Here is a 25731-nt window from a genome sequence, read left to right as displayed (position 1 = left end):
CTCGTTCCCACCTCCAAGCCCCTACCCACACCTCCCTGGGCACACAGCCCGAGGGGACTCTCTGGTGCTTTGCGGAGCCATCATTCTGCAACTGCTCCCAGACTGATCTCCAAGCCTGATCTCGCTGATCCCTCCAAACAGCCCTGGGAAGCTTTCCAGAAGAGGTCTGGAGGCGGGAAGTGACTTGCCCGAGGACACTCTTCTGGCTGGAAGAGGAGAGGCAGGGTCTGACCCTCAACGGCCGTTCTTCACATCGGCCTTCCTGACCACTGGGCTGGCTCCTCGAGCGGGGTGCCCTTCGCCGTGGGCGCTTATCTGCTCTGCCAGCCTCGCAGGGGGCCTCTTCCAGCCTGCTCCCCAAAGCAGAAATCCACCTATCACGCACATTCACTTATCAGGCAGGCCGGCAGTCACACACTAGACGGCAAGTGCTGGGGACCCCAGGAAGCGGGAGCGCCCTCAAGCGGCCGGTGAACGTGCCAGGCGGAACAAGCCCTTCCAAAGGCAATCCGGCAATACCTGTCAGAATTCCAAAATCCGAACGCGGACGCCCTTTGGTCAGCCATTCCACCCGCGGAGAAGCAAAGTTACGTGCCTGTCGGCTCATTCGCTGCGGCGGCGTCTACAGTCGCAGAGCGGGAACCCACAGCACTCACTGTCCACCGACAGGCAAGCGGCTGATAAAGGCCCAGTCCGCCCAGGCACCAGAACCCGTTGTGGCCATAGAGAACGAGGACGCTTGCTCTGGGCCAACAAGGAACAACATCCAAGATACACTAAATGAAAGAAAGCAAGGCGCAGGATAGCGTGCTTGTGAACTAGAGAAAAACGAAACTCTGCTCACTGTTAACAAGCAAACTGACACGGGGGGCGGCCTGGCTGGCTCAGCAGGTGGAGCATGAGACCCCTGATCTCGGAGTTGTGAGCTCGAGCCCCATGTTGGGTGTAGGGGTTACTTACAAAAACACGACACAACACAACACTAACACAGAGATGGAGTGGCAAGTGAAGCAGCTCAGGAATCAGGGAACGAAGGCACCCGGCCCCCCCACCAGGCTTCCCGGCTGCCCGCACAGACGCAATAAAAAGTTAAACGCCCTCTTACCCACGCGTCAGTTACAACCCCTGATGCCCTGGGCTTCGCAGCCACCGCCCCCGGGGGAAGACCCTCTACCCTGCAGGGCTGTGAGCTGCCCCCAGGACCTGGCAGAGATCAGCACACTACGGGGGGCTCTGGAGGCCAGCCGCTGGGGGCCCCGGAGGCCTCACACAGAGCGGTGCGGTGACATGGCCCAGACAGAGGGGAGGGGAGCAGCTGCCTCGGCCAGCGGGCGGTGGGCCAGCCGAGGTACTTCCAGCAGCTCTGCCTATTTGGGAAAACCTCTGTCTGTGACTCTTCAGGAAGAGCGAAGGAACACTGGTCACGGGCAAGTCTTCCCAGTGAGCAACCGTTCAAGCTTCCTCCATCCCCACCAGCCTTTCAGGAGCTCAGAGGCACCAGGGGAGCGTGCAGCTGGAAAGTGTGCAGCTCAGGAAGCGACACCTGGCCCAGCAGAGGGGGCCCTTCCCACCGACACATGTCCTCGAGTCCGGGGACGTCACCGCAGTGTCTCCAGTAAATGCGAATGAACGAATGTGATGGCTCGAGCCGAGCAACGTCTTCCTTCCTTCTCCCCAGAGACCCACGGGACCAAGGGGAGGAGACCCTGACTGTGTCACCAGACAGGAGGCCCTCAGGAGAGGCTGGGATGGCACAACCAGCTAGGAAAGGCCCAGGGCCCTTTGCAGGGCCGCAGAAGGACCTGCCCGCTCCACTGAAGGGCACAGACGGCAGGTGCCGTGGGCTTGCCCCACCCCCCCTCCCCCAGCCTGACCTTCCAAGCCACTTGGCCCAACTGAATGAAGATCCTGTTACAGAAACACCTGAGGTCAGAGGATGCCTATGGCTTTCCAAGTCTCTCGGGACAGAGGGAGGAGGCCAGGACCTCTGGGGGGGGGGGGTGGCTACAGAGCCTCACACACAGCAGGAGCTTGACAAGGTCAATGGTGGATGAAGGGGGAAGTCACGCCTCAATCCCTGGGCCCCCAGTAGCACAGGGCACGCTAAATACCCAAGACCCAGCTGTATGATGGGCATATTTTCTTTTAAAATTTATGTTTATTTTTGAGAGAGAGAGCGAGAGAGCCCACGAGCGAGCAGGGAAGGGGCAGAGAGAGAGGGAAACACAGAATCTGAACAGACTCCAGGCTCGGAGCTGTCAGCACAGACCCCGACACGGGGCTCCAACTCACAAACTGTGAGATCATGACCTGAGCCGAAGTCAGACGCTTGACTGAGCCACCCCGGCGCCCGGTCAGGCCACTTTTAATTCTAAGTTATTATCAGTAACCACAGCTAACACACAGTATTTTACATATGTTACTTCATTTGCTGTTTTCAACAACGCCGAGGTAGATCATCCCTATTTTTCAAGTGGGGAAACAGAGGCAGGGGAAAACTAAAGAGCCTGTCCATGGTCACAGAGCCAATCAAGAGGTAAGATTCAAGACCAACAGTCTGGCTCCACAGTCCTTGCTTTTAACGCGTTTGACCACCTTTCTGATCGCAACCACCGTTTCGGGTGCAGACACGCCTCTCCCTCCCTTTCCAGAAGGGGAGACTGAGGCTCAGGGAGAGGAGAGCACTTGCCAAAGGCACACAGCTAAGGCAGGGAGGACCATGCAGACAGGCCTGCCTTCAAAGACCAATTCATCAGGCGCGAGTAGGGGCTGACCGGGCCCCCGTGAAACAGCTGTGACACTCAATAGTCTCGCGCAGGCCAGGTGCCCGCCCACCAGCCTCACTCCCGTGTTCTCTATCCCAGCCCTTGGCTCGCTGGCTTCCACCTGCTTCTGTTGGTCTACAACGGCCGTGCAGGCTGCTTGGCCAACTTCTCTCTCCCCTCCCCTTCCGGCCAGCGAGCCTGTTAAGGCAGGGCCAGGTTTGTCTTGGCCGCTGCTGTGTCCCCAGCACAGGACGGGGCACAGAGCTCGATGCTGGCTGGCTGACTGCCGGAACCAGCAAGAAAACACATCGAATCCCATGGTGAGCGGAGACTCACGGCACCCACAGAACCCAAGTGCCCCAGGCTGCCCCACTAACCGAGGGTTTTCTGCTGGGATGGGTGTGTGTGTGTATGTGGGGGGTCCCGGGGCCTCCATGAGCCCCCATCTAGAAGGGGCTCCCCCAAAGGCATGTGTGTATCTGAGAACACGGGTGACTTTCCGCCTCATAACCGGAATCCACCTTCTCACCGCACAGAACAGCACAGACTGGTGGTTGAGGGCATGGCCTTCGGGGTCTGACCGTACCGGGGTGTCTGCAGAGCCCGGGCCCCCTTCTCTGACATCTTCTCCCTACCCCCACAAGGAGAAGACAGGCCCTCGTAGGCCCCACTGGGCAGGGAGGCTGTGGACTTTTGCTAAGCCTGCATGAACCGCCCGGGGCAGGCGCCCGGACCGATGGGTCCCGCCCCAGCCACCAGGAAGGCCAGGCTTGTCTGGCCCGCGACCAGACAGAAAGAGAAACAAATCAGGAGTGCATGTGGCCCAGACAGCCGGTACCAGTCTTGGTTCCTGTTGGCTTTCGGGACCCCTGGGAACTGGCAGAGGGCCCCGTGTCCTCCCAACGAACACCCTCAATTACCTCATGCAGCTCCAAGTGAATTCTGACCCTGACAACTTGAACAGACCCCAACTGTCACGGGAGAGGGCCTCATCTCCCCACGGTTGAGTCTCCTCATCTAGAAAATGGATGGAGCCAATGAGACTAAGACACACACACACACACGGAGGCTTCTAGAAGCAGCCACCGAGAGCGCTTGTGTACAACATCTGGCGCGGGGTTGGCTGCTGCTTGGTAAACAGCAGCCGGTCGTCACCGGGCCCGGGCCTGACACCCTGGCAACAGCTCGGAGTGGGTGCTGGATGAACAAAGGGCAAACAAAGTGACCAGCTCCAGCCAGAGGCTCACGGAGCACTTGCTCCCAACTAGCTGCCCCCACCTGTCCGCTGCCACCCGGCTCAGAAATACCGGTTACACACACTCCCACTGGCCCGTAGGCAAATATTTACCCAGGGCTGGGCTCCTGAGGGCGCTGAAGTGAGGACTTGGGGACAAGTGAGCACCAAGAGAGTGGCCGAGAAAGCAGGCTCGGGGGCGAGGAGGTGGAGGAACCCAGCCCGGGCTGACTGCCTCCCACTCAGGGGTGGCTGTGGCCCTGGTGGCGGTGCAGCTGCCTCACAGCTCTGCCACGGAGAGTCAAGTGCACCGGAGGGAAAGCCCTCAGCCCGGTGCCCCAGGCAGGACTGCTGGCTACTGAGGGGCTGAAGGAGCCGGGCCCCCAGGGTGGCTTCCGGGCTTCCCTCGGACTAGCCAGGTGAGCCGGCCTGAGGCTGTGCATCTCAGGGTCCCCCCTTCATCTGTACAACGGCACAGTGATTCTTCCTACCTCCTGGGATGGGAGAAGGACAGAAGGAGCTACAGCGTCCTGTGGCCGCTTAGCGCCCCACCAGCACCCTCCGGGACTGCACGGCTCCCACTCAGTCCGCTTTTTGTAAGGGTTCGCACAGACCTCTTCAAGAGAACACCGACGTCCACTCTCTAACTCCCAGGGGGCCGGGCGGACCCCACACTTCTCAAGGCACCTCTGCCCCAGCCCTGCACGCTGTCAGCAGAGCCAGATGTTGGGCAGTGTGACAAGACTCTAAAGCGTCAAGGGCGAGGGCTGTATCCTCTCTATCTGCCACAGAGCAGAGCACAGGGCCAAGCATCTGTGTGCTCAGCCACCTGGGGGCATGCTGGGCTTTGAGCCAGGTGGTCCTGGGGCTCAGGCCTACCTCCGACAAGTACTGAACACTGGACTCCTCTCCCCACCCCCCTTTCGAAAAAACTTTTTAAGTAAGCTCTCCACCCAACACGGGGCTCAAACTCACGACCCCGAGATCAGGAGTCACATGCTCTACCAAATGGGTCAGCCAGGCATCCCGCCGTTTCTTCCTCTTAATCCCCCCTGCCTCGAGGTGCCCACGAGACACTCAAGGGTGCGTGCGTGTCTCAGCAGTAACTCCACAGATGCTTCGCCGAACACCTGCCCTGGGCCCCACTCCGTGTGGTGATGCCAGACACGGCACCCCAAACAGCTCTCATCCCTATCCACACAGGGATCCCAGGCCAGGAGGGGAGACAGACCCATCTCCGGACGGTAATGGCAATGACCCAGAGTGGGCAGGGCTGGGGCCGAGGAGCCTGGGAGAGCGCCTGGCCCCATCTAGGGGTCAGAGAGGGCTTCTTGGAGGAGGGGCTACCCAACACCACTAATCACCCACGCACAGGGACCGGGTCGCCTTCACCACTGCACTTGGCACATGGCAGGTGCTCCATAGGTACCTGCTGAAGGAAAGACAGCGGGGAAGGAGAGCCTGGAAGAATGAGCAGGAGCTAGCCAAGCACCGGAGGGAAGAGCCACCGGGGAGTTGGCCAGGACATATGAAGCTGCACAGATCTACCAACTGCAAGCAGCAATTCCACTCCTAGGTCTTCACCCTAGACAAATTCTTGCTCGCAACCCCGGTGTTACGTACCAGGAAGGTCACAGCTGCGCCAGTCTGTCATACCAAAAAGCAGCCACAGCTCGACCGTCCACCAACACCACAATGGACAACCTAAGGCATGGTCACACAATGGAAGATTCTAGAGCACCTACATGGATAAAACAGGGAAATATAACGTCGGGAGTAAAATCAAGACCCAGGAGTCCACCCACAACACAGCGCCATTTTTATAAAACTCAAAAAAACAAGCAAAACTAAAGACCATACTTTTCAGCGCACGCACACACACACACACAACTTGAAAAAGGGGGCGCCTGGCTGGCTCAGTCCGAGGAGCACGTGACTCTTGATCTTGGGGTTTGAAGTTCGAGCACCACGCTGGGTGTAGAGATTACTTAAAAGTAAAATCGTGCAGCGCCTGGGTGGCTCAGTCAGTTAAGTATCTGACTCTTGATTTTGGCTCAGGTCATGATCTCACAGTTTGTGGGATTGAGCCCCGCATCAGGCTCTGCGCTGACAGAGTGGAGCTTGCTTGGGATTCTCTCTCCCCCCATCCCCCTCTCTCAAAATAAATAAATAAATCAAACAAAAATAAATAAATAAAATCTTAAAAGAAAAACAACCCCACAAGGCATGACAGTCATAACATTCAGACACTCAGAACACAAGTCTCCGAGCTCTGGGGCTCCACCCTCCCACCCAGAAGTAGAGGTGAGTTAATAGCCATGTTCTCATCCCCAAATTGGGAGGTAGGCTCAGAGGTCCTCATTACAATTACATTTCAACTTAGGTGTCTGTTACACATATAGTTCATATGCCCGGAAAAAAATTTAATAACGATAATTTAAAAACCAGAGAGAGGGAGAAGAGCACTGCAGCAGAGGGAACAGCTTGTGCAAACACTCTGTGGAGACAGAGCTGATGGTGCCTCTGGGGAACTGAAGGTCATTGTCAGGGTCAAATGAAGCACACGGGTAAGGGACCCAGGAGAGGGCCGGGGGCAGCGACGTGCTTGAGAAAGGTCTGTGAGTCACTCAGTGGCTCACGGCTTCTCATCACTGCCACCCACTGAAATCCCAGGTAGGCGATGGGGCACACTTGGTGAAGGTGGCCTGTAAGAAAGTGGGTGCCCATCAGGGGACAGCCAGTCCTGCCAGGACCAAGCGGGCTATTTCAGGCTGCCTGCCTCAGGCTTCCGGTCAGGGGTACCAGATGGCCAGCTGGATTTGGAGGCACTGGGGGAGTTTTAGTTCAGAATTAAAATCAAGTTACTGTGAGCTGTTTACTGGTCCAGCAAAGGCTCCGGGGATGGAAACTGGGTGCCTGGAACTTCTCAGCGCCCATCCTGAGTTGTCCATGTGCGGAAGGTGAACAACACCACAACCTTCGTGAGGTCTGTTTGGGAACTAAAGGGTATATTTATTCCTTGATCCTCTACCAAATGACCTAGGCTGGGCAGACAACGGAGAACAAAACATTTTTATCCCTGCCCTCGGGGAGTAATTGCTAGGAGGACAAATACACACACAATTAAAAACAGCAAGTTATGGGGCGCCTGGGTAGCTCAGTCAGCTAAGCTTCTGACTCTTGGGTTCGGCTCAGGTCATGATCTCATGGTTTGTGAGTTCAAGCCCCACATGGGGCTCTGTGCTGACGGTGTGGAGCCCGCTGGGGATTCTCTCTCTCTCTGCCCCTCCCCCACGTGTGTGTATGTGTGTGTGTGTGCACACGCGTGCACGCGCTCTCTCTCTCTCTCTCAAAATAAATAAACTTAAAAAAACCCCAACAAGTGATTGGGGGGAAAAATCACTCCTATAGGAAAAACAGGGGCATATAAACTTAGACAGGAGGGCGTAGTTAGGAAAGACCTGTAAGAGAGAAGAACATGTAAGCTGAAACCTACAAGATGAGTAAGAGTCAGAAATTCATTCATTCCTTCAAATATCCCTCTCGTGTCTATTCCGGGTGGGCCTGGCCCTATTCCAGATGCCAGGGCTGCCATGGCGAACACCCCCATCAAACAATCCCTTCCCCAAGCCGCTTATACTGCAGCCGGGGGGGGGGGGGGGGCACAAGACAGTAGTAGATGTAAAGCAGCAGTAAGCACACGAAAGTTGGGGAAAGCCTCCCAGGCAGAGGAAAGAGGCAGCGAAACCCAGGGATCGGGGGGGGGGGGGGGGCAGCAGGAGATGAGGCAGGAGACGTGAGCGGGAAGCACAGTCCGCAGGGCCAGGAAATGTGAGTCTACAGGGAGCGGGGAGCTGCTCAGGGCTGATGGCATATGATAAAGGGGACCCTCACGCGCGGAGTGCCGACCACCGCAGGAGCTGGAGTCTGGGCTTCTGGGACTTGTCGAGCCTCTGCCAGCTGCGGCAGAGTGGATGTGCCCAGGGACCGAGGCGGGGCCGCTCTGCCTTCTGCCACCTTCTGCAAAGGAGTGCGACCTCAGGAAGCCACTGATGGCCCAAGTCACAAAGTGAGGCTTCACCAGGTCTGTCGGCCCGGTGCTCGGCAAACAGTGGCTGTAGTTGTGTTTAGGGGACCCTCCCTACGACCTACTGTTGCTCCGCCCAGGCCTGGCTGCCACTAAAGTGCCCTCCGCTGACACCGCACTGCTGCCAGGACCCAGGCTGATACCGCCTCATCTGCTCTTGGACTTGGCCGCCAGAACCCCTCCACCTGGAGCTGCTCCGGCTGGGATGGGTGCCCTGCTATGCAGATCCAGTGAAATAGCAAGGGAGAAAATGATTCTTTTTTGAGAGAGAGAGAGAGCGCTCACGTGTACAAACGGGGAAGGGGGGAGGGAGAGAGAGAGACAGAAAGAGAGAGAGAGAGGGAGGGAGAGAGAGACAATCGAGCAGGCTCCATGCCCATGCGGGGGCTCGATCTCATGACCTGTGAGATCATGACCTGAGCTGAAATCAAGAGTCAGATGCTTAACTGACTAAGCCACCCAGATACCCCAAAAATGATTTTTTTAAGAAGGAAAGAGGGGAGCCTGACTGGTTCAGTCGGTGGAACGTGCAACTCTTGATCTCAGGGTTTTAAGTTTGAGCCCCATGTTGGCTATAGAGACTACTTAAAAAGAAAATCTTTAGGGGCGCTTGATGGCTCAATCGGTTAACTGTTCGACCTTGGCTCAGGACGTGCTCTCACAGTTTGTGAGTTCGAGCCCCACACCCGGCTCTCTGCTGTCAGCGCAAAGCCCACTTCGGATCCTCTGTCTCTCTCTCTCCCTCTGGCTTGTGCTTTCTCTCTCTCTCAAAAATAAACAAACATTAGAAAATAAATAAATAAATAAAATCTTTAAAAAGAGAGACAGAGGGAAAGAGGTGTCCTGCTCCACTCCCCAGCCTTCCCAGCAAGGCAAATGCTACGTGAGGAAAAATATACCAGTACAATGAAACTCCAAAGAGCCAGTATTTTCAATAGGGAAGGAGTCCTTACAAAAGGTCCCGAAACAAAAATGGGAAAGAGCATGAAGGAGGAATTTTATGTGGTTAACGATAAACAGGTTAACTACCAAAAGAACGCTCATTAAAACAAGACACCATCCTGGTATGAAGATACCCAAATGCAAATACTGTTCCTTCACGCATCCAAAAAAGACAATCAAGAGATAAAACCAAGTCCTGTCTCTCAGGGCTTGCAGTCCCAGGAGGGCCCGGATGGTACACCTCATCTAGGGTTTCAAAGGTTCCTACCCTCTGACCTGGTAAAACCACCTTCTAAGAATTTCTTCTGAGAAAGCTCCCCGTAAGGAACATAAAGATTTATGGACGAGGATGAACATCGCTGCATTATTTATGCTACTGAAAATGGGAAAGGACCCAAATGCTCAGCAATGTGGAAATGGCTAGAAGCAATTACAGTGGCCCGATGATGTATTTTAATCATGCTTTTTAAAAAATGGGAAAATGAAGTGAAAACACAGGATATTCAACCGTACAGAGTATCCTCCCAGTTTTATTTTTATCTTATCTGTGGCAGCGCATCTAGTCATAGAAAAGAGATGGAAAGGAAATGCTCTGGCATTTAATGTTGAAAACATTCCAGGTGGTGCAAATCATTTCTCCGGTAAGAGTCTTGCATCTAGAATATGCACAGAACTCGTACAACTCGATAATAAAAAGACAGACAATCCAATTTTAAAACAGGCAAAGGATCTGAACAGACGTATCTCCCAAGAAGACACACAAGTGCCCGATGAGCACGTGAAAGGATGTTCAACTTCATGAGCCATGAGGGAAATGCAAATCAAAACCACAATGAGATACCACTTCACGCCCTCTAGGGTGGCTTCAATCAAAAGGACAGACACTGGGGCGCCGGGCTGGCTTGGTCAGTGGAGCATGTGACTCTTGATCTCAGGGTCATGGAGTTTGAGCCCCATGTTGGAAATAGAGTTTACTTAAAAAAAAAAAAAAAAAAAAAAAAAAAAAAAAAAAAGACCGACATTAACCACGAGCTGGAGGAATCCGAACCTTCATACACTGTGGAGGGGAAAGTCAAGGGTGGCAGTTGCTCAAATGGTTAAACAGAGTCGCCACGTGACCCAGCAACTTCATTCCCGGAGAAATGAAGCCATACGTGCACACAAAAACTTGTACCTTAACATCCACAGCAGCGTTGTTAACTCATCATAGCCAGAAAGTGGAAACAACCCAAATGTACACCAACAGATGAAAAGATAAAGAAAACGTGATACAGCCACACAATGGAACATTCTCTAGCAACAATGAGGAATGAAGTTCTGGCACATGCCACAAAGTGGGTGAACTCTGAAAACATTATGCTAAGTGAAAAAGTCAGACACAAAAGGCTGCACAGTGCACAAATCCATTTATATGAAATGTCCAGAATCTAAACAGACAGAAAACAGATCGGCAGGTGCCTGAGTTGGGGGAGGGGTGATGGCCAGGGGGTGAGGGTTTCTACAGGGGTGATGAAATGTTCTAAAATCGACTGTGCTGATAGATGTACAAGTCTGTGAAAAACTGAAATCCAATGAACTATACACTTTAAATGGGTGAAATATGTGTGAACTACATCTCAAGAGAGCTGTTAAAAAATTTCCAGATGGTGAAATTAACGAGTGATTTTTTTATTTTCTTCATTAGACTTCCCAAGGTTTTTGTTTATTTGTTTAAATGTTTATTTATTTTTCAGACAGAGAGAGACAGAGCGTGAGTGGGGGAGGGGCAGAGAGAGAGGGAGACACAGAATCCGAAACAGGCTCCAGGCCCTGAGCTGTCAGCACAGAGCCCGACGCGGGGCTCGAACTCACGGGCTGTGAGATCATGACCTGAGCCGAAGTTGGATGCTTAACCGACTGAGCCACCCAGGCGCCCGTTTGTTTGTTTTTAACAATGAACATATCTTAATTTTAAAGTCAGGAGAGCAAGGGGCATGCCTGGGTAGCTCAATTGGTTGAGCATCCAACTCTTGATTTTGGTTCATGGTTTGGGAGATTGAACCCCTTGTCAGGCTTTGCGTGGACAGCACAGAGCCTGCTTGGGATTCTCTCTCTCCCTCTCCCTCTGCCCCACCCCACTCACCCATGTATTCTCTCACAAAAATAAGTAAGTAAACATTAAAGAAATTCTTTTTGGGGCGCCTGAGTGGTTCAGTTGGTTAAGCACCCAACTTCGGCTCAAGTCATGATCTCACAGTTCACGAGTTTGAGCCCTGTGTTGGGCTCTGTGCTGACAGCTCAGAGCCTGGAGCCTGCTTCAGATCCTATGTCTCCCTCTCTCTCTGCCCCTCCCCTGCTCATACTCTGTCTCTCTCAAAAATAAATAAACATTAAAAAAAATTTTTTTAGTGAAAAAAATTTGTGTTTCAAGTCAGGAGATCAAGATAGCGATCCTGTCCTTAGTGACAACTATCATCAGCCTCCAGGGTGACTGCACACCCCTCTCCCCCACTCCCCTCACCAGCTCCGTGAGGGAAGAGGAGAAAACCAAGACCCTAGCCGCCAACAAGCTCTTTGGGCTCCACGCTGGGCTGGAGTTGTTGTCTCCATTTTCCCAGAGCACAAACCCTTTCTGTAAATAACAACTTCACACAGCCAGTTGGGAGAACCCAGGTGCCAAGGCAGGTCTCCCTGACCACCCCCCAGGATGGGTCACTCTGCCCCTCGAAGCTACAGAGGTGGCCGAGGAGAGCAGCAGGAGCCCTGTCCTGCGTTCCAGGCCACTTCTCTCTGGCCTGCTGCCTCGTCGGTAAAACAAGGAGGTTACCTACCCCTCCACCTCCAAGAATCTATACTCTGGCCATGGGGAAGGGGCCTGCACTAGCCCTGGATCCTCTTGGCTGGGTGGTCAGTGAGGACAAGCATCTGGACCCGACAGCTGGTGGTGGCTAAGTCACAGGCCCCGCCTTCAGATGCCTGCTGCTCCCGCCAGGCTCCTGGCCGAGGACGTCTTCCCCCAGGACCAGACAGGATCGGGCTCTGTCAGACATGGTAACTCTAAATAGGGCTCCACAGAGCGCGTCATCTCTGGGCTCTCCCCATACCCACTGCCCACCCCCACCCCCCAACCCCGTCCTAATGTTATGACACTCCCTGAGCATCTGCTCTGTGCCCGAGACATCCCAGTAATGGGGACGGTCCTGGCCCGGCCAGGGCTCACGGTCCACTGGGGAAGACAGACCTGTCACCAGATAGGGACCACCCCGAGCGGGCAGAGCTGAGACAGGGAGCCCACAAAAACTGAGCACTGCAGATCCTGAGGGCTGAGCCCAGGCCCGGCAAGGAAGGAGGCTCCCCAGGGGAACGTAGCTTTTCCCGGTACTCTGATCAAAGTGGGGAGAGCTGGGTCAGGAAGCAAGGACTCCACCCGGGGGAAGAAGGGAGTTACAAAATAAGTGAGACGGAGCAAAGACAGGGAGGAGGGAGGCCTGAGTGGGCGGCCGCACACCACTGACACCCTCCACCTCCTCCTGTAACACCCTGTTGTTGCGGGGACAGGGGATCGGGTCACCTGCCACAAAGGTGGAAAGGCAGATCAGCTACCAGCACCTGGGCTCTCCCATGATGGGGAGGAGGTCCTGGAACCTATTTAGTTCTCTAAATGGTGGGTGTGATCTATGCAAAGAGATGGGGAAACACACGCAGTGGGAAAGGACCTCAGACACCATCTTGATGCACAGAGAGGGCAGTGCCTCGACCTATAACACACAGCAAGTCAACAGCAAATATGGCTTCTCCTGTGCTCTACCAGGCTGGCTAGCTTTGGGGTCCGCCAGACTTGGCGAGGGGACACTAGGGGCAGACTTGGGGCCCTCCCTTCTTCACACTTCCTTTTCTGGACCTGGGCTACATGAGGGCAGGGCCTGTCTGGTACCCAAGGCCCCGCATCGCATATTGCTTTCATTTTCACCTGCCACATAAGCTCCTGCTCAGAGCCCGCACAGTGCCACACGGTGTGGGCACCGCGGGACACAGTGGCACCGAACCAAACCCATCCCGCCTCATGATCCTTACAGTCTAAGAGGCAAGAGAAAATCTCAGGAGGCCTACAGATGCACAGATCGCTGACCACCTCACAGGGGATTTAGAGGGCCAGGAAGGAAGAGTCTGCTGGTACCTGAAGGACAAACCGGAACGGTGACAGCAAGGCCAGCATTCCGGGACGGGATGAGGGGAGCTCCTGGCACATTCTAGGACTCAAAGAAAGCCACCACACTTGAACCCAGGGAGAACGTGGGCCGGGGTGATCACAGCCGTGGTCAGCAAGGGTGGCTAGTGCAGGGACTCTGGACTGGGGGTTGTGGGTCACAGGGCAGGATTTGAAGCGAGAGTGGAACAAGCACGAGGGAGCAGGGGCGGCAGTCAGGACCCGTCCGCCTGGCACCCGGGAGGTGAAGTAAGTGTGTGCCCGCAAGGAATAAATACATGGGAGCGTGAACAAATGATGCCTCAGTAAATGCCTTCTTCCCTTCCCTGCTCTCTCCACGGCCCCCGACTTTCCCAGGCCGCGGGGACTGGGTTTCGAGGGTTCCAAGGCATCCAGAGTGGGACACTCATTAGCAGACCCGCTTTGCCCTGAGTCCCTAGGGAAAGTGCCTGGGTGTGTCGGCGGTTTGCCTCCTCTGGGGAGCCGGATGGACAAGGTGTGATCCCTCATGGAGCGTCTGGGTCCAGTGCGGGGAGATGGGCCCAAACAGATAACGACAGCATGAGGGGGCATCACGGGAACCTGGGCGGGTCCCTGGGCAGCAGCACTGCCTGGGGACCAAGGAGGTGATGTGGGAGCCAGCTCGGGGAGGATGAGCGGGAGCCGGGCAGGAAAGGCAGGGGACTGGCTTAGGGTGCCCTGTGCAGAGGGGGGTGGCGTCTCTGGGTCAGGAGGGAGGGTCTCCCGCCAGGCTCGGAGGTGGGGACTCGATCCTGTGGTGGTGAAGGGGCCCTCAGAGGCTTTTTGGAAACACAGCGGAGGGTGGGAACCATCCCTTCTAGTTTGAACGCGGCTCCCCCATCCCCCGAGCCCTGGCTTTCTGCTTCTGGCTGCCGCGGAGATTAAATGAGCAGACGCACACGAAGCGCTGAGGCCCGGTAAGGGCGCCACGAAAGCGGGCTGTGCTGACCGCCACGGCCGCCATCATCCGGAGGCGTGACCCCTCCGCAGGGTCACTTCCCCGGTGTCTGCCCTCAGCCCCCCGGCAGCCCCTCCCAGACGCCCTGCTGCTTCGAGAAACAGCAGGGAGCTCAGCTGGGAAGGCACTCTGCCCAGGACGGGGGCAGCTCTGCCGCGACATGGTTGACGACAGCCGGCGGGAGACGAGAACTGGAGAGACGCGGGGGTGGGCGTGAAGGTGGTACACGAGCCTGACCCCAGCGGGTTCCCAGAGGGGGCTGCCCACCCACCCCAGGAGGACCAGCTGGGATCCGACGAGACCCTCCAGGGAGCGTCAGACAGCAGGGCTCTCAACCCGGGCTTCTGCTGGAAAGGAAGAGGGCGTCAGGCAAGTCACATGAGCTGTCACATGAGTGGCTGTCAGCAGCCGCTTCCAAACCACCCCCCCAACCTGAGGCAACGGCTCTGCACCAGCTGCAGCATAAGCAAGGGGGTGAGAGTAGCTTCAGAGTGCCTACTGTGCACCTCCGTCCACCACCATCGGACGTGAGGGCCTGAGGAGAGACAGGAGGCGCAAAGGCTTCTGCGGACGGCGAGGGGAGCCGAACGGATTTAGGCCCTGCCTTTGTGGAATCTGTATTCCAAGTAGGGGGAAATACAATCAGAGCACGATGGGGTCCGTAGGTGCTTTGGGCACTCACCCTCCGAAACCCCTCCTGGAACTGGGACCCCCCTCCGTCTCTCCCACGCTAACTCCAGCCCCGGAGACCCACCCGGGCTCAGCCACGGAGGGCTGCCCCAAATCTAGCCCAGTCGCCATCGGTGCCGCAGGCCTCCCTGACACGAGCGGCATCCAGGGTCAGCATGGGCAGTGCCAGCGTCTGCCAGGGAGCGGTGACGTCCAGGACGTCAGGCACTCTCGCCAGATCTGCCTGACGCTGGGATGTGCTCCCGGCTTCGAAGGCCCGAGGGCTGGCTCTGTTCCCAGGAGTCTGAAAGCTTTGAAATAGACTCGTCTGCCAAAAGGGCTTCACAAACGGGGACAGCGCGGCACAGGGATGTTTCGGGACGTGCCCACATTCACACGGGTGAACCCACACCTGGGCCTGTGCCATCTAGCGGGGGAGGTGGGGCTATCATCTTGCTCTTAGAGATGAGGGAACCAGGGCAGGCTCCCAGCAGGGGCATGACCTCATTCAACTTCGGCAGATCCTCACGGAGTGCCTGTAATAGCCGGTCACCCTTCCAGTCGCTTTCCAAGTATGGAATAATCTGATCCTTAAGCCCCAGACAAATGAGGACACTGAGGCAGAGAACTCGAGGGATTCGCCTAGGGGCAGAGCTGGACTGGCACCAGGGGGCTCCGGAGCCCGAGACCTGGGCGCCTCTCCTGTTGCTACCATTACACGTTTTGGGGAATGAGGCCCACAGAGGACTCCATGGTCTCCTACTGGAAACCCTCGGGCCAGATGTGGATTCTGGATTCAGAGATGTCCTGGGTTTTATTGTTTTAAGTTTATTTATTTTGAAAGACAGAGAGCAAGTGGGGGAGGGGCAGAGAGAGAGAGAGAGAGAGAGAGAGAGAGAGAGAAAGAGAGAAAGAGAGAAAGAGAGAAAGAGAGAATCCCAGGCAGTGCAGAGCACAATGCAGGGCTCGAATTCATGAACCGTGAGATCACGACTCAGTCATGAGATCATGACCTGAGCCAAAGTCAGACGCTCAACTAACTGAGCCACCCAGACACCCCTGGATTTTATAAGAGGGCCAGGACAGCTATATTATGCTAAGACCCCAGCAAGGTCTGGGACAGTTTTTAGAGCTTGCCGGATCTGGGAAATGTGGGGTCTAAACAGACCATGCAGGTGAAGCCACCTGGGGGAGGCGGTACGGGAATCTGACCGCACAGCCTACACGCTGCCCACCTCCCCTGCCAAGGGCAGGATGAACTGACTGGAGGTGTGGGCAGGGGCTCAGATCCAAGGAAAGAATGGGGGGGGGGGGCCTGTCACCTTAGAAGGGTCACAGATAACACTGGCAATAGTAAAACCTTCGGGTAGGGGGGCGGGGAAAGTTCAGATAAAGCCAATGAGTAAATCAAAGAAGTCAAATATCAGCTATCATCCAATGCAGGACCACACGAAGCTAAGCGCCTACAGGTTCCTGACCCCGTGGTCACCTTCCTGGTCTCTAAGCCTCAGTCTCACCCACCTCACACCACCCAGAAGGTTCTGTTAAAAATACCAGGCATGGGGCGCCTGGGTGGCTCAGTTGGTTAAGCGGCCGACTTCGGCTCAGGTCACGATCTCGCAGTCCGTGAGTTCGAGCCCCGCGTCGGGCTCTGTGCTGACAGCTCGGAGCCTGGAGCCTGTTACCGATTCTGTGTCTCCCTCTCTCTGACCCTCCCCCGTTCATGCTCTGTCTCTCTCTGTCTCAAAAATAAATAAACGTTAAAAAATTTTAAAAAAATAAATAAATAAAAATAAAAAAATAAAAATACCAGGCATGCCCCTTCTTAAAACCCTCCACTGGCTCCGGGCAGCCCTGAGGCTAACAGGGCCTGTGAGGCCCCAGCTAGCTGGGTGCTCTTTCCTGCCTCCTCCACCTCGCCTCTGACCCTCCTGCCTCCACCTCCCGGAAGACCGGCTTTTTTTTCCTTTCCTCAGATGCACCTCCCCCACTCTGCCCCCAACCCCTCCCGCCGCATACTTCCAACTGCTGCCCACCCGACCAACTCCTGGGATTTCTGGGCCTCCGATGGCCCCGACTCCGGGAAGCCCCCCTTGCCTGCCTGCCGGCCCAAGTACACCTATGAGCTCTTCCTAATCAGAGTCCGGGCACCCTGGTTTGATGAGAATTGTTTTCTGTGTGTCTCTCTTACTCGGCTATGACCTCCATGGAGGCAGGGACTGGGCCCGTCTCATTCCCCGACCTCGAACACCTGGCACGGCCATGCCATGCTAAGTGAGTGGCGGCTGGCCGTGGGGGAACCGGGTCACACGTTCAGCCAGGAGGTCCCGCGCACCTACCAGGTACCGGACACCGCGCAGCACAGCAAGAACTCGGGCCAAGGGTCAGAACGAGGACCTAATGCGGAGGGCAGGGGAGCGGCAGAGACCTCCCGGGGCTGTGGAGCTGTCCAAGAAACACAGCAAACCCGCATCCCCGAGATGCCAACTGGGCCGGGCCCTTTACTCCGTCGCTTTCTCATCCCGGCCACAATGATGCACAGCTGGAAGTGTCCTCTCCACTTCGTAAAGGGTTATGGGTTGCAAGTGAAGAAACCAGGCAGCACGCTGAACTGAATGCGGCAACTTGCGGAAGTCCAGGCAGCCAGGAGACAGAGGTAAGAGCAGGGGACTGCCTGGTTTGGATCCGGCTCACCCATTTACTGGCTCTGTGAGCTCAGGTAAGCCCCATCACTTCCCTGTGCCTCTATTTCCTCATCTACAAATTGGGAGAACAGCACCTACCCCCTGGGGTGGTCGTGCGATTGAACTGAGACAATACGTGTAGCCCAGTGGTGAGCACACGGAAGGCAAGCAGTCGTGACGATTAAGGTCATCCAAGAGCAGGGATTTCAACCCAGGCTCCTCTACGCTCCACTGCAGCAGGCTGCCCTTCCCAGCTCGAATTTCTGCTGTCACCGCAAGCCTGACGCTTCCATTTGCTCCAAACAAGCTTACCAGGTCAACCCCAGCCACCCCTGAACGGAGGGCTGGAAGGCAGTCTTGGGATCGAGTGTTGCGTTGGCTCAGCCCTGAGCAGGACAGCCAAACCTGGCTGTCACAGCCACCTGGGGAGCTTTCTAGAAACACAGATTCCTGGCCCCCATTTCCAGAGGCTGCCTTAGTTATAGCCAGTCCAGCCCGGGGGATCTGGCTGCACATTTCTTAACTTTCGGAGCATCAGACCGAGGAGAGCCACGCGTGCCGCGCTCCCAGAAGCACGCCCACGTGCACCGCCACTGACTCACTCACCGACTATTTACTGCCTCCTGCCCGCTAGGTTTGCGTGATCCTTCTGGGGGCTCGTGATGGGTGCCAAAGCCAGCCTGCAGATCTCTGGGGAAGAGCCCCCGGCACAGACCGGATTAACTACCCCAAAAAGCTTTCTCCCAAACACCACCACCGGCTGAGATGTGAGGCTAACCTCACTCCTCTGACATTCATCCAGTGCCCAGGCCCTCTTGTGCGCCAGGCTGAGGTCACAGAGGTGACACGCACACAGTCTGTGCCCTTGAAGAGGGAAATAGGATGCGAACACAAATAAAGAGTTGGAGGTGGAAAGAATGAGGGCGGCCCGCCTGAGTTTGAGGATGCAAAGGGCCCGGCCCAGGCCCAGCAGAGCGGCACTACCAACACACTGCCGGAGGCGGGCAGAGGGCTGGGGGCTGGGGTCCATGCCTCACACGGGACTAAGGCCCGGGGAGGAGCCGTAAGTTGTCCAAAGTCAGCAGCCGGTATCTGGAGAGGCTAGCACTTCGAGTCTAGAATCTGGGTTCTATTGCCTCCTTTCAGGCTGGTGAGAAAAACGTGTTGATTTAGTTTCAGCTCGGAGAGGTTGGGCAACCTGCCCACGGTCACCCAGCTTGTAACAGATGGGATCAGGCCTGGGGCCTGTGGTCTTTCCCATGCCCGGTCAGGGACAGGGCAGCAGGTTTTGCCCGGGGAGTGGGGGGAGAGACCAGGGAGAAAGACGAGTGCAAATACACAACAGACACAGGAAGCGCGCTGACGGTGAGGCGTTACGTGGGGCTGCAGGACTGGCACTGACAGGAAAAATGAGGGAGACATGGGATGAGCATTCACTATGGACTCTGTTATCTTACTTAATCCTCACGATCACCCTATGAGGAGGTACTATTGTCAGCTGCATTTTACAGACAGAAAAATCGAGAGAGCACAATTGTCCAAAGTCACACGGCACATCGCCCAAAGTCACACGGCAGACGATGTGCCAGGGCCGGCAGTAGGAGGTGAAGTTGGGCCCGGATGGAAATCCGGGCAAAGGCCCCAAAAGCTGCCCCCCACGACCCCATTCCCTACTCTCCAGCAACACCACCACTTGTGCTAACGCGAGCTGAGTCCTTTTTTTCAAAGTTCATCTTTTTTAGTCATCTCTACACCCAGTGTGGGACTTGAACTCATGACCTCGAGATTAAGAGTCACATGCTCTACCAAATGAGCCAGCCGGGCGCCCCTTGAGCTGAGTCTTTTGAGCTGATTCTTTTAACGGAGGGCCTCTTCCTACCACTGACAGGTGCATTTCTACCTGTCAAACCAGTTTCAAGGACTAAATCTACAGCACAGGTTTCAATGAGAGCACCCAGTGAAGCATTTCCACCCCCTCTGATCCCCATTTGAGAACACCATCACCACTGCCCTCACTGCCCCCTCCAGGCCCCAAGCTCAGGTGGCCAGAGGTCGCCTCGTCCTTGGGACCCCCTCACCCTGCAGACACGCCACAGCAGTTCCTGGTAGGCAAAACTCCCCCACCCCCCACCGCGGGACTGAACCTCCTGGGCCAGAGGTCAGGGGGAGGGGAATGGGTTACCGGCAGGCCAGGAGGGAGGGGGGACAAGCCTCCCAGACTGCGGCCGGTGTCACATGCTCTCCGACACCTGTCTCGCGAAGCCCACACAGCGTTCATGGGACGGGAAGACAAGCCGAGCCTTGGGTCACGCCTGCAGTTTGGTCTACAAGGGTCCCCAGCACAAGTCCCTCAGGAGAGCTGGGACCACGGGGCCAGCCACCGTGGGGTGGGGTGCATCCAGCCAGCCCCTCCTCCACTGGGGCCCCCGTCTACCCCCAGGGAGAGTGGAGCCCACAGGTGGCCAGTGTGGCAGCTCTGAGGCGGTCTCTCCCCCTCGGTTTCCACCCTGCCTCCTCCCCAAGCTTCCCTTCCCGACCACGCACACTGGCCTGTGGAGCAGGCCCCGCCCCACCGGGTTCATCCTATCTGCTCGGACATCCTGGGTGGTCAGCGGGGCAGGGATCACCACTTCACAGATGAGGAAACAAACTCAGCAAGAACAGGGGCCTCGCTGGAGGCCACAGCGCGCTGCCGCCACGGCTGGCCTGCACGTGCACGCTGGCTCCATGGGGCCCGGGTCTGGCCTGGGTCACCCCTTCCAGGATAGCTGCACACATGCTCACCGGGGCTCGTTCAACCACGATCACTGCGTGTCCTCTGAAGGGCCGAGGAAGTGGAAACGAGGACGGACGGCGTCTGCTCTCCCATGTCAGTTGGGGAGAGAGACCACGAGCGTGGAAACGAGCACGTAAGGAAACATCAGACGGCCATTAATGCACGGAGGGAAATGAGCAGGACCCCAGCACTGGGGGCAGGTGGGTGGGGACACTGCGTGACACGGGAGCCAGGCAAGGCCCCTCTGAGTGCTGGGCTGGGTTGAGCTTCCGTAGGCCTGAGACAACTCCCCCAGTCCAGATCCATCTCATGTCTAGGGATCCCCAACACGTGACCTCTGGCAGGGCCTGATGGGGCTCTCGCCCTCAGGAAGACACCCCCTGAGGCTCCCGCCTGGCTGGGCCACCGCTCTAGTCAGGGCCTGGCTCTCCTCCACCCTAGCTGGAGGCTCGGTGAGGGCCTGGCCCAGCTCTCCCCGTTGAATGGTCACCCTGTACTGGGGCCCCCGACTCCCCTAGTTCGGGAGTGCCCCTGCACCTCTCCTGGTTCAGCCAACTTCTCCATCTCTACGACAGAAGAACGGCTTCCGGGTGACCTCACTCCCAAATCGGAACTGCCAAGTCCCCTGACCCTTGACCTCAGGGTCACATCACCACAGCAGGCCCCAGAATGACTCCTCCGTCACCCTGCCCACCAGGTCCGCAGCTCAAATGACACCCTCTGTGCTTTCCCACGGCTTACAGACCAAGTCCAACAGATCTCCCGCCCTCCTCTAGGACGGACCAAGTCCTCCCTGCAGCCCCCAGCCAAGACCCTTTGGCCTCCCAACCGGGTAACCCCCCTTGGCCCAACCTTCTGTACTGAGTCTCCGCTTCTACGGCCTGGCAAGACTCCACCTTCCCTGGTCCTGGGCCAGGCAGCAACCCGCTGTCCTCCCCAGGCACAGAGGCTAGCCTCCTGCTCCTCAGCATGGCAGGCCCTCCAACTTCCCGTCCTGCGAATTCCACTAACCTCACCAACTGCACCCATGACCCCTCCCCTGCTTGGGGACCAAGATCACCCAACTCCGTCACAGCCAGGCCAAGCCCCCACCCCACCCCACCCCACCCCACCCCAGCCACGACACATGTGCTCTTCCAGCCCGCACACTGATTTCTCAACTTCTCCATGTCGCTGCCTCTCTCCCTCAGACCCACCGACTCCTCCGGAGAGGGAGTCCTAACCAGTCCCTGCGTCCCTCTTTAAACTGCCAGAAAGGACGGACTCCCCCAGCCTGTAAGCTGTGGCCACCTCCGCCTAAGCCGGGGAAGACTGATCGGCAACCATCCCCTCAAACTCCTCCCAGCCAGACTCCAAGTGACCCCTCTTTCTTGACGTTCTCCCCTGCCGGGGGAACAGCAGCTGCTATTTATGTGGCCAGAATTTACAAGGACTATTGTATTTAATCCTCACAACTACCCGGCGGTAGAAATTAGCACCTCCATTTGCAGAGCAAAGAACAGGAGGCTCAGGGTGGAAAAACAGCTTGACTCAAAAGCAAACAGCTGGTTACACACAGCTGTTCCTCTTCTGGGAACCTGCACACCAGAAACTGCCCCCGCTGCTCCACCCTGTGCCAACTCTCCCGCCCCCCCCCCCCCCCATGACCCTGAAGCCCACACAAACTGCCCATCCGCCCTTCTCCTTGCCCCGGGGCCCACACACACGGCCCACCCTCTCCGCCCCTCTGCTGGCAGCTTGTGAAGCAGAGACATCCAGGCCCCAACCCCATGAGCTGACTTCTCCAGACTAGCCCCTCAAATCACCAATATCACCGGTATCACCCCACATCACCCACGTTGACCGACATCAACTGCAACTTCGTGAAAGCTCATCCTCGCCAATGACCTTTCGTACATCATCATATTTAGTCCTCTCTTAAATGCCCCCGGGGCAGGGGTATTGTCACCCACCTCACAGTCGGAAAACTGAGGCTCCGAAGAGTTAGATAACCAGCCCGAGGTCAGGAAGTGGGTAAAAAGGAGTCAGGATTTGAACGAAGTCCTCAATTCCTCCACCGCACAGACTAGCAACAGTGCCTCCTCTCTCCAGCGGCCAAGTGACCAACTTCTACTGAGCCGGGACCAGGCTGATCCCTCTCTTGGTGGGCTCCACCCTGCCAAGACTGACCGACGTCCCCCGCACAGAAAGACTCAACACTGCCGTTCATCTATGAAGCGACTTTCCGACTTTAGCTCTATACGCAAAACACACACACTCCTCCAGCTGCCCTTTCCGACACTAATCTGACCTCCAGGGAACCCAGAATCGGCAGACTTGCTCCCTCTCCCAACGTCTCAAGCCAGCAAACTTCTTCCGGCTCCTACTTTCTACCGACCGGCAACTCCAAATCCCTAACTCTTTCTCAAGGCGGGGAGGGGGGAGGAAAATTTTAAAAAGAGACCCTTCTAGAGCCAGGCCCCCAAATTCCTCTGCTCCTTAATGGCTGATCATGTTGTGCTTCACTTTTGGGCGAAAGCAAAGAAGGCATGCAGTGACTTTTCTTCTTCTTAATGCCAAGATCCAACACCTCCTCCGACTATCTCGTCCACCCCCAAAGTGACCACCAACTCTGCTCCTTTTCTGGGAAGCCGTTTAGCTTGACTCCCTTTTCCCAACCCCAGGTTTTACCAACTCCTCCACAGCCACAGTCCCGCTGGTTTATTCTTCCTCCTCACAGCCAAAAAAGTGAGCGGCATGACTACCCCCTCGCCCCGAGGTTTGCAGACTAGCAGCTTAACCTCTTTCCAGCCCTATGGGCCCATCAAACGTCCACCTGCCCTTGGAACGCCAATTTTGACCCCCCTCTCCCTCCCCAGACGGCTCTCTTTACCCTTTCGGGCGGGTGGGGAAGTGGGACTATGATCTCAAAGGCTACCGCCCGCCCGATCTCCCTGGCCTCCAAACTTTCTTTGATTGCTTATCATTTTAACTCCTAAAACGACCACCTTCAGCGTCCGCGAGGAGTGCGGCGGGGCATAAACCAGCTACTTTTCACCTTCCCAATCTAACAGCCACCCCGTCTCAAACACCTTGCAGCCCTAAAGTGACGACAGTCTCCTTAAATCATTAGGTGCAACTTCTCGAGCACCGCCTCCATGCCCGACGCTGCCCTGACTCCCGGTCAGCCACGAGCCCGCCCCCGCGCCCCGGCAGTAGCTACCGTGTCTCCAGGGGTCTTTGGGCTCCACTGCTCCGGACACGATATCCTCGTCGGAGGGGAACGTGACGCGCTTGGCCGCAGCCTTGAGGCGCCCGTCGGCGGGGGACGATGCGGGGCTGGGAGACCGGGCCTCGCCGGGGGCCTCCTCGGCGTCGCCGTCCGCGCCCGGCCCGGGCGGCCCCTCCTGCGGCGGGGTCTCCATCGCCGCCGCCGCCGCCTCTTCACGGGGGCCCCGGGGACATGTCCCGGGCCCCGGACTTGTCTCTCCGGGCCCGCCCGCCGTCCCGGGGCATGGGCTCCGCCGCTGCTTCAGGCGCCGCCTCCGTCCTCCCTCCTGGTCGTCGTAGTCGTCGCCGCCGGGAGCTCGAGCGCGCCTCCCCCGAGCCCCGCGCGCGCCTGCTCGTTCGCAGCCGCACTTTCGTTAACAGCCGGGGAGCTCGGCGCGTACTAATGAAAGCAGAAAATCAATTTACGCTATTCGCGGGTAGAGTGGTCTCGCGGGTTGTTGAAGCAGGTAACAAAAGGCAGAAAGAGCCACGGGAAAAAGAAACGTGAGCAGTGAATCTGCAGAGCCGGAACTGCAGAGTACGAGGGGCGGGGCGAGGTGGACGCCGTCTCCCGGAGCAGCGCGCAAGCGCGAATGTGGGCCGCCCCCACGCCGCCACCCTCCTCCAACTAGATAACTAACGTTCAGACTCGCACACATTCGTCACGAGCTCAGGCAACTGTGAGGGGAAGGGAGTTGATAAAAATAACATTTGCGTGGCGGAGCTAGGCCAACTGATAAGGAGAGAGGCAAAGGGACAGAGAACTTGAAAGGAAAGGGACAGAGGCTGTATTGAATATATGAGTACAGGTGATGGATGCTGACAGACGGATCCTCTGCCTGGAGACGAAGCCTTGGCCTCTTTGCTACAGACGCTCTAGCCTTCCATTTGCAGACTGCAGTTTCATCAGTAGCTCTCTGTATTTGGACAGCGTTGCGTGAAATACAACTTAAATTAAAAGACTAAAAGAAATATGAGCCCATGAGGAGTATCATAACCTCTATTAAAAAACAAAAAACCCTGGATGATGGAAGAAATTCCAAAACCAGGAGACGAATCTGCCAACCAAACTACCGGGCGACGGAGCAGGTAGATTACCAAGCCCCGAGGAACCCGCACGAGTTCTAACGCCCCACACACCCCTTCCTCCACACGCGCGCGCGCGCGCGCGCGCGCGCACACACACACACACACACACACACACACACACACACACACATATCACGGCTCGTTTCAATCGCTTAATATTCGCCTCAGCACTTTCGCCAGGCTTTCCCAGCACTTCCAGCAATTCGGGGGGGGGGGAAAGGCGGGGCTAAAACTAAAAAAGGGAGGGAGGATTCGGGGAGGAAACAGAGCGCGCGACGTCGTTGCCTAGGCAACTAGAGAGCTAGACCCGCGGCTCGCTGGAGGCGGTGTCTTGAATGGACGGACGTAGGGGAGCTGAGGTTCTCCGCCCGCCCTGTTCAACATCACCAGCCGCCGCACTTTCGCGACTGAAGACGAACAAAGCAAATCTCATCTATACTTAATGGGATCTTCACTTACATTCCAAAGTTGATGGGATTACAAAGGGGGCAGAAATCACTTGAGCCCAGCGAAACCAGAAAAACGACTAGTGGCGGGGATAAGGGAAGCGAGTGATAATGGACGGCTACACAGCTGGAGCGAAATGGAGAAAGGGTGAAGCTTCACCCCAACCCCGTCCTCAGCCTGTCCTGAAAGGCGCGGCCGCACCGGGTCCGGGTCCGACCCCTTCCGGAGCGGGCGGGGAAACGAACCCGCCTTCCCTAGAGTGAGGCCCACGCCACCCAAGGGCCCGGCGACCGTGTAACCAACCCAATGCGAACCACGCCCCTCGCGGTGAACACCCCCCAACCCCCCCCCCCCCCCCCCGCCCACCCGAGAAAAGAAACCGCATCTGAATCTCCCAAACCCGCTGCTCAGGTAGCTCCAGCCACTCCCCGGGAGAGTGAGGACCAACCCAATCTCCACCTTTATCCCCCAGTTCCTCCCCGCCCCTTGATGTGGGCCCCTTGATGTGTCCTCTTCTCGAGGGCCACCAGGATAGTCAACCTCCCATTTCCTAAATCCGGTTCCATCCCTATGTGGCACATTTAAACAAAACAAAACAAAACAAAACAAAACAAAACAGGAGTC

General features: G+C 56.7%; 1 protein-coding gene across 1 annotated transcript in view; it reads right to left on the bottom strand.

Annotated features, from left to right (window-relative positions):
• PPP1R37 (protein phosphatase 1 regulatory subunit 37) overlaps positions 1-24067 on the bottom strand; it is a 41637-nt gene extending 17570 nt beyond the window's left edge. Inside the window, 1 exon segment of the mRNA XM_053905470.1 lies at positions 23525-24067. Coding sequence (XP_053761445.1) covers positions 23525-23726 — 202 coding nt within the window. The 5' untranslated portion in view covers positions 23727-24067.
• Positions 24068-25731: the final 1664 nt, after the last annotated feature.

This window comes from Panthera pardus, unplaced genomic scaffold (assembly GCF_024362965.1).
Source record: "Panthera pardus isolate Hobbes unplaced genomic scaffold, ASM2436296v1 HiC_scaffold_18, whole genome shotgun sequence".
In the NCBI taxonomy this organism is placed as follows: domain Eukaryota; kingdom Metazoa; phylum Chordata; class Mammalia; order Carnivora; family Felidae; genus Panthera; species Panthera pardus.
The sequence above is the reverse complement of the archived record's forward strand: the minus strand, read 5'-3'. Positions and strand labels throughout refer to the sequence as shown.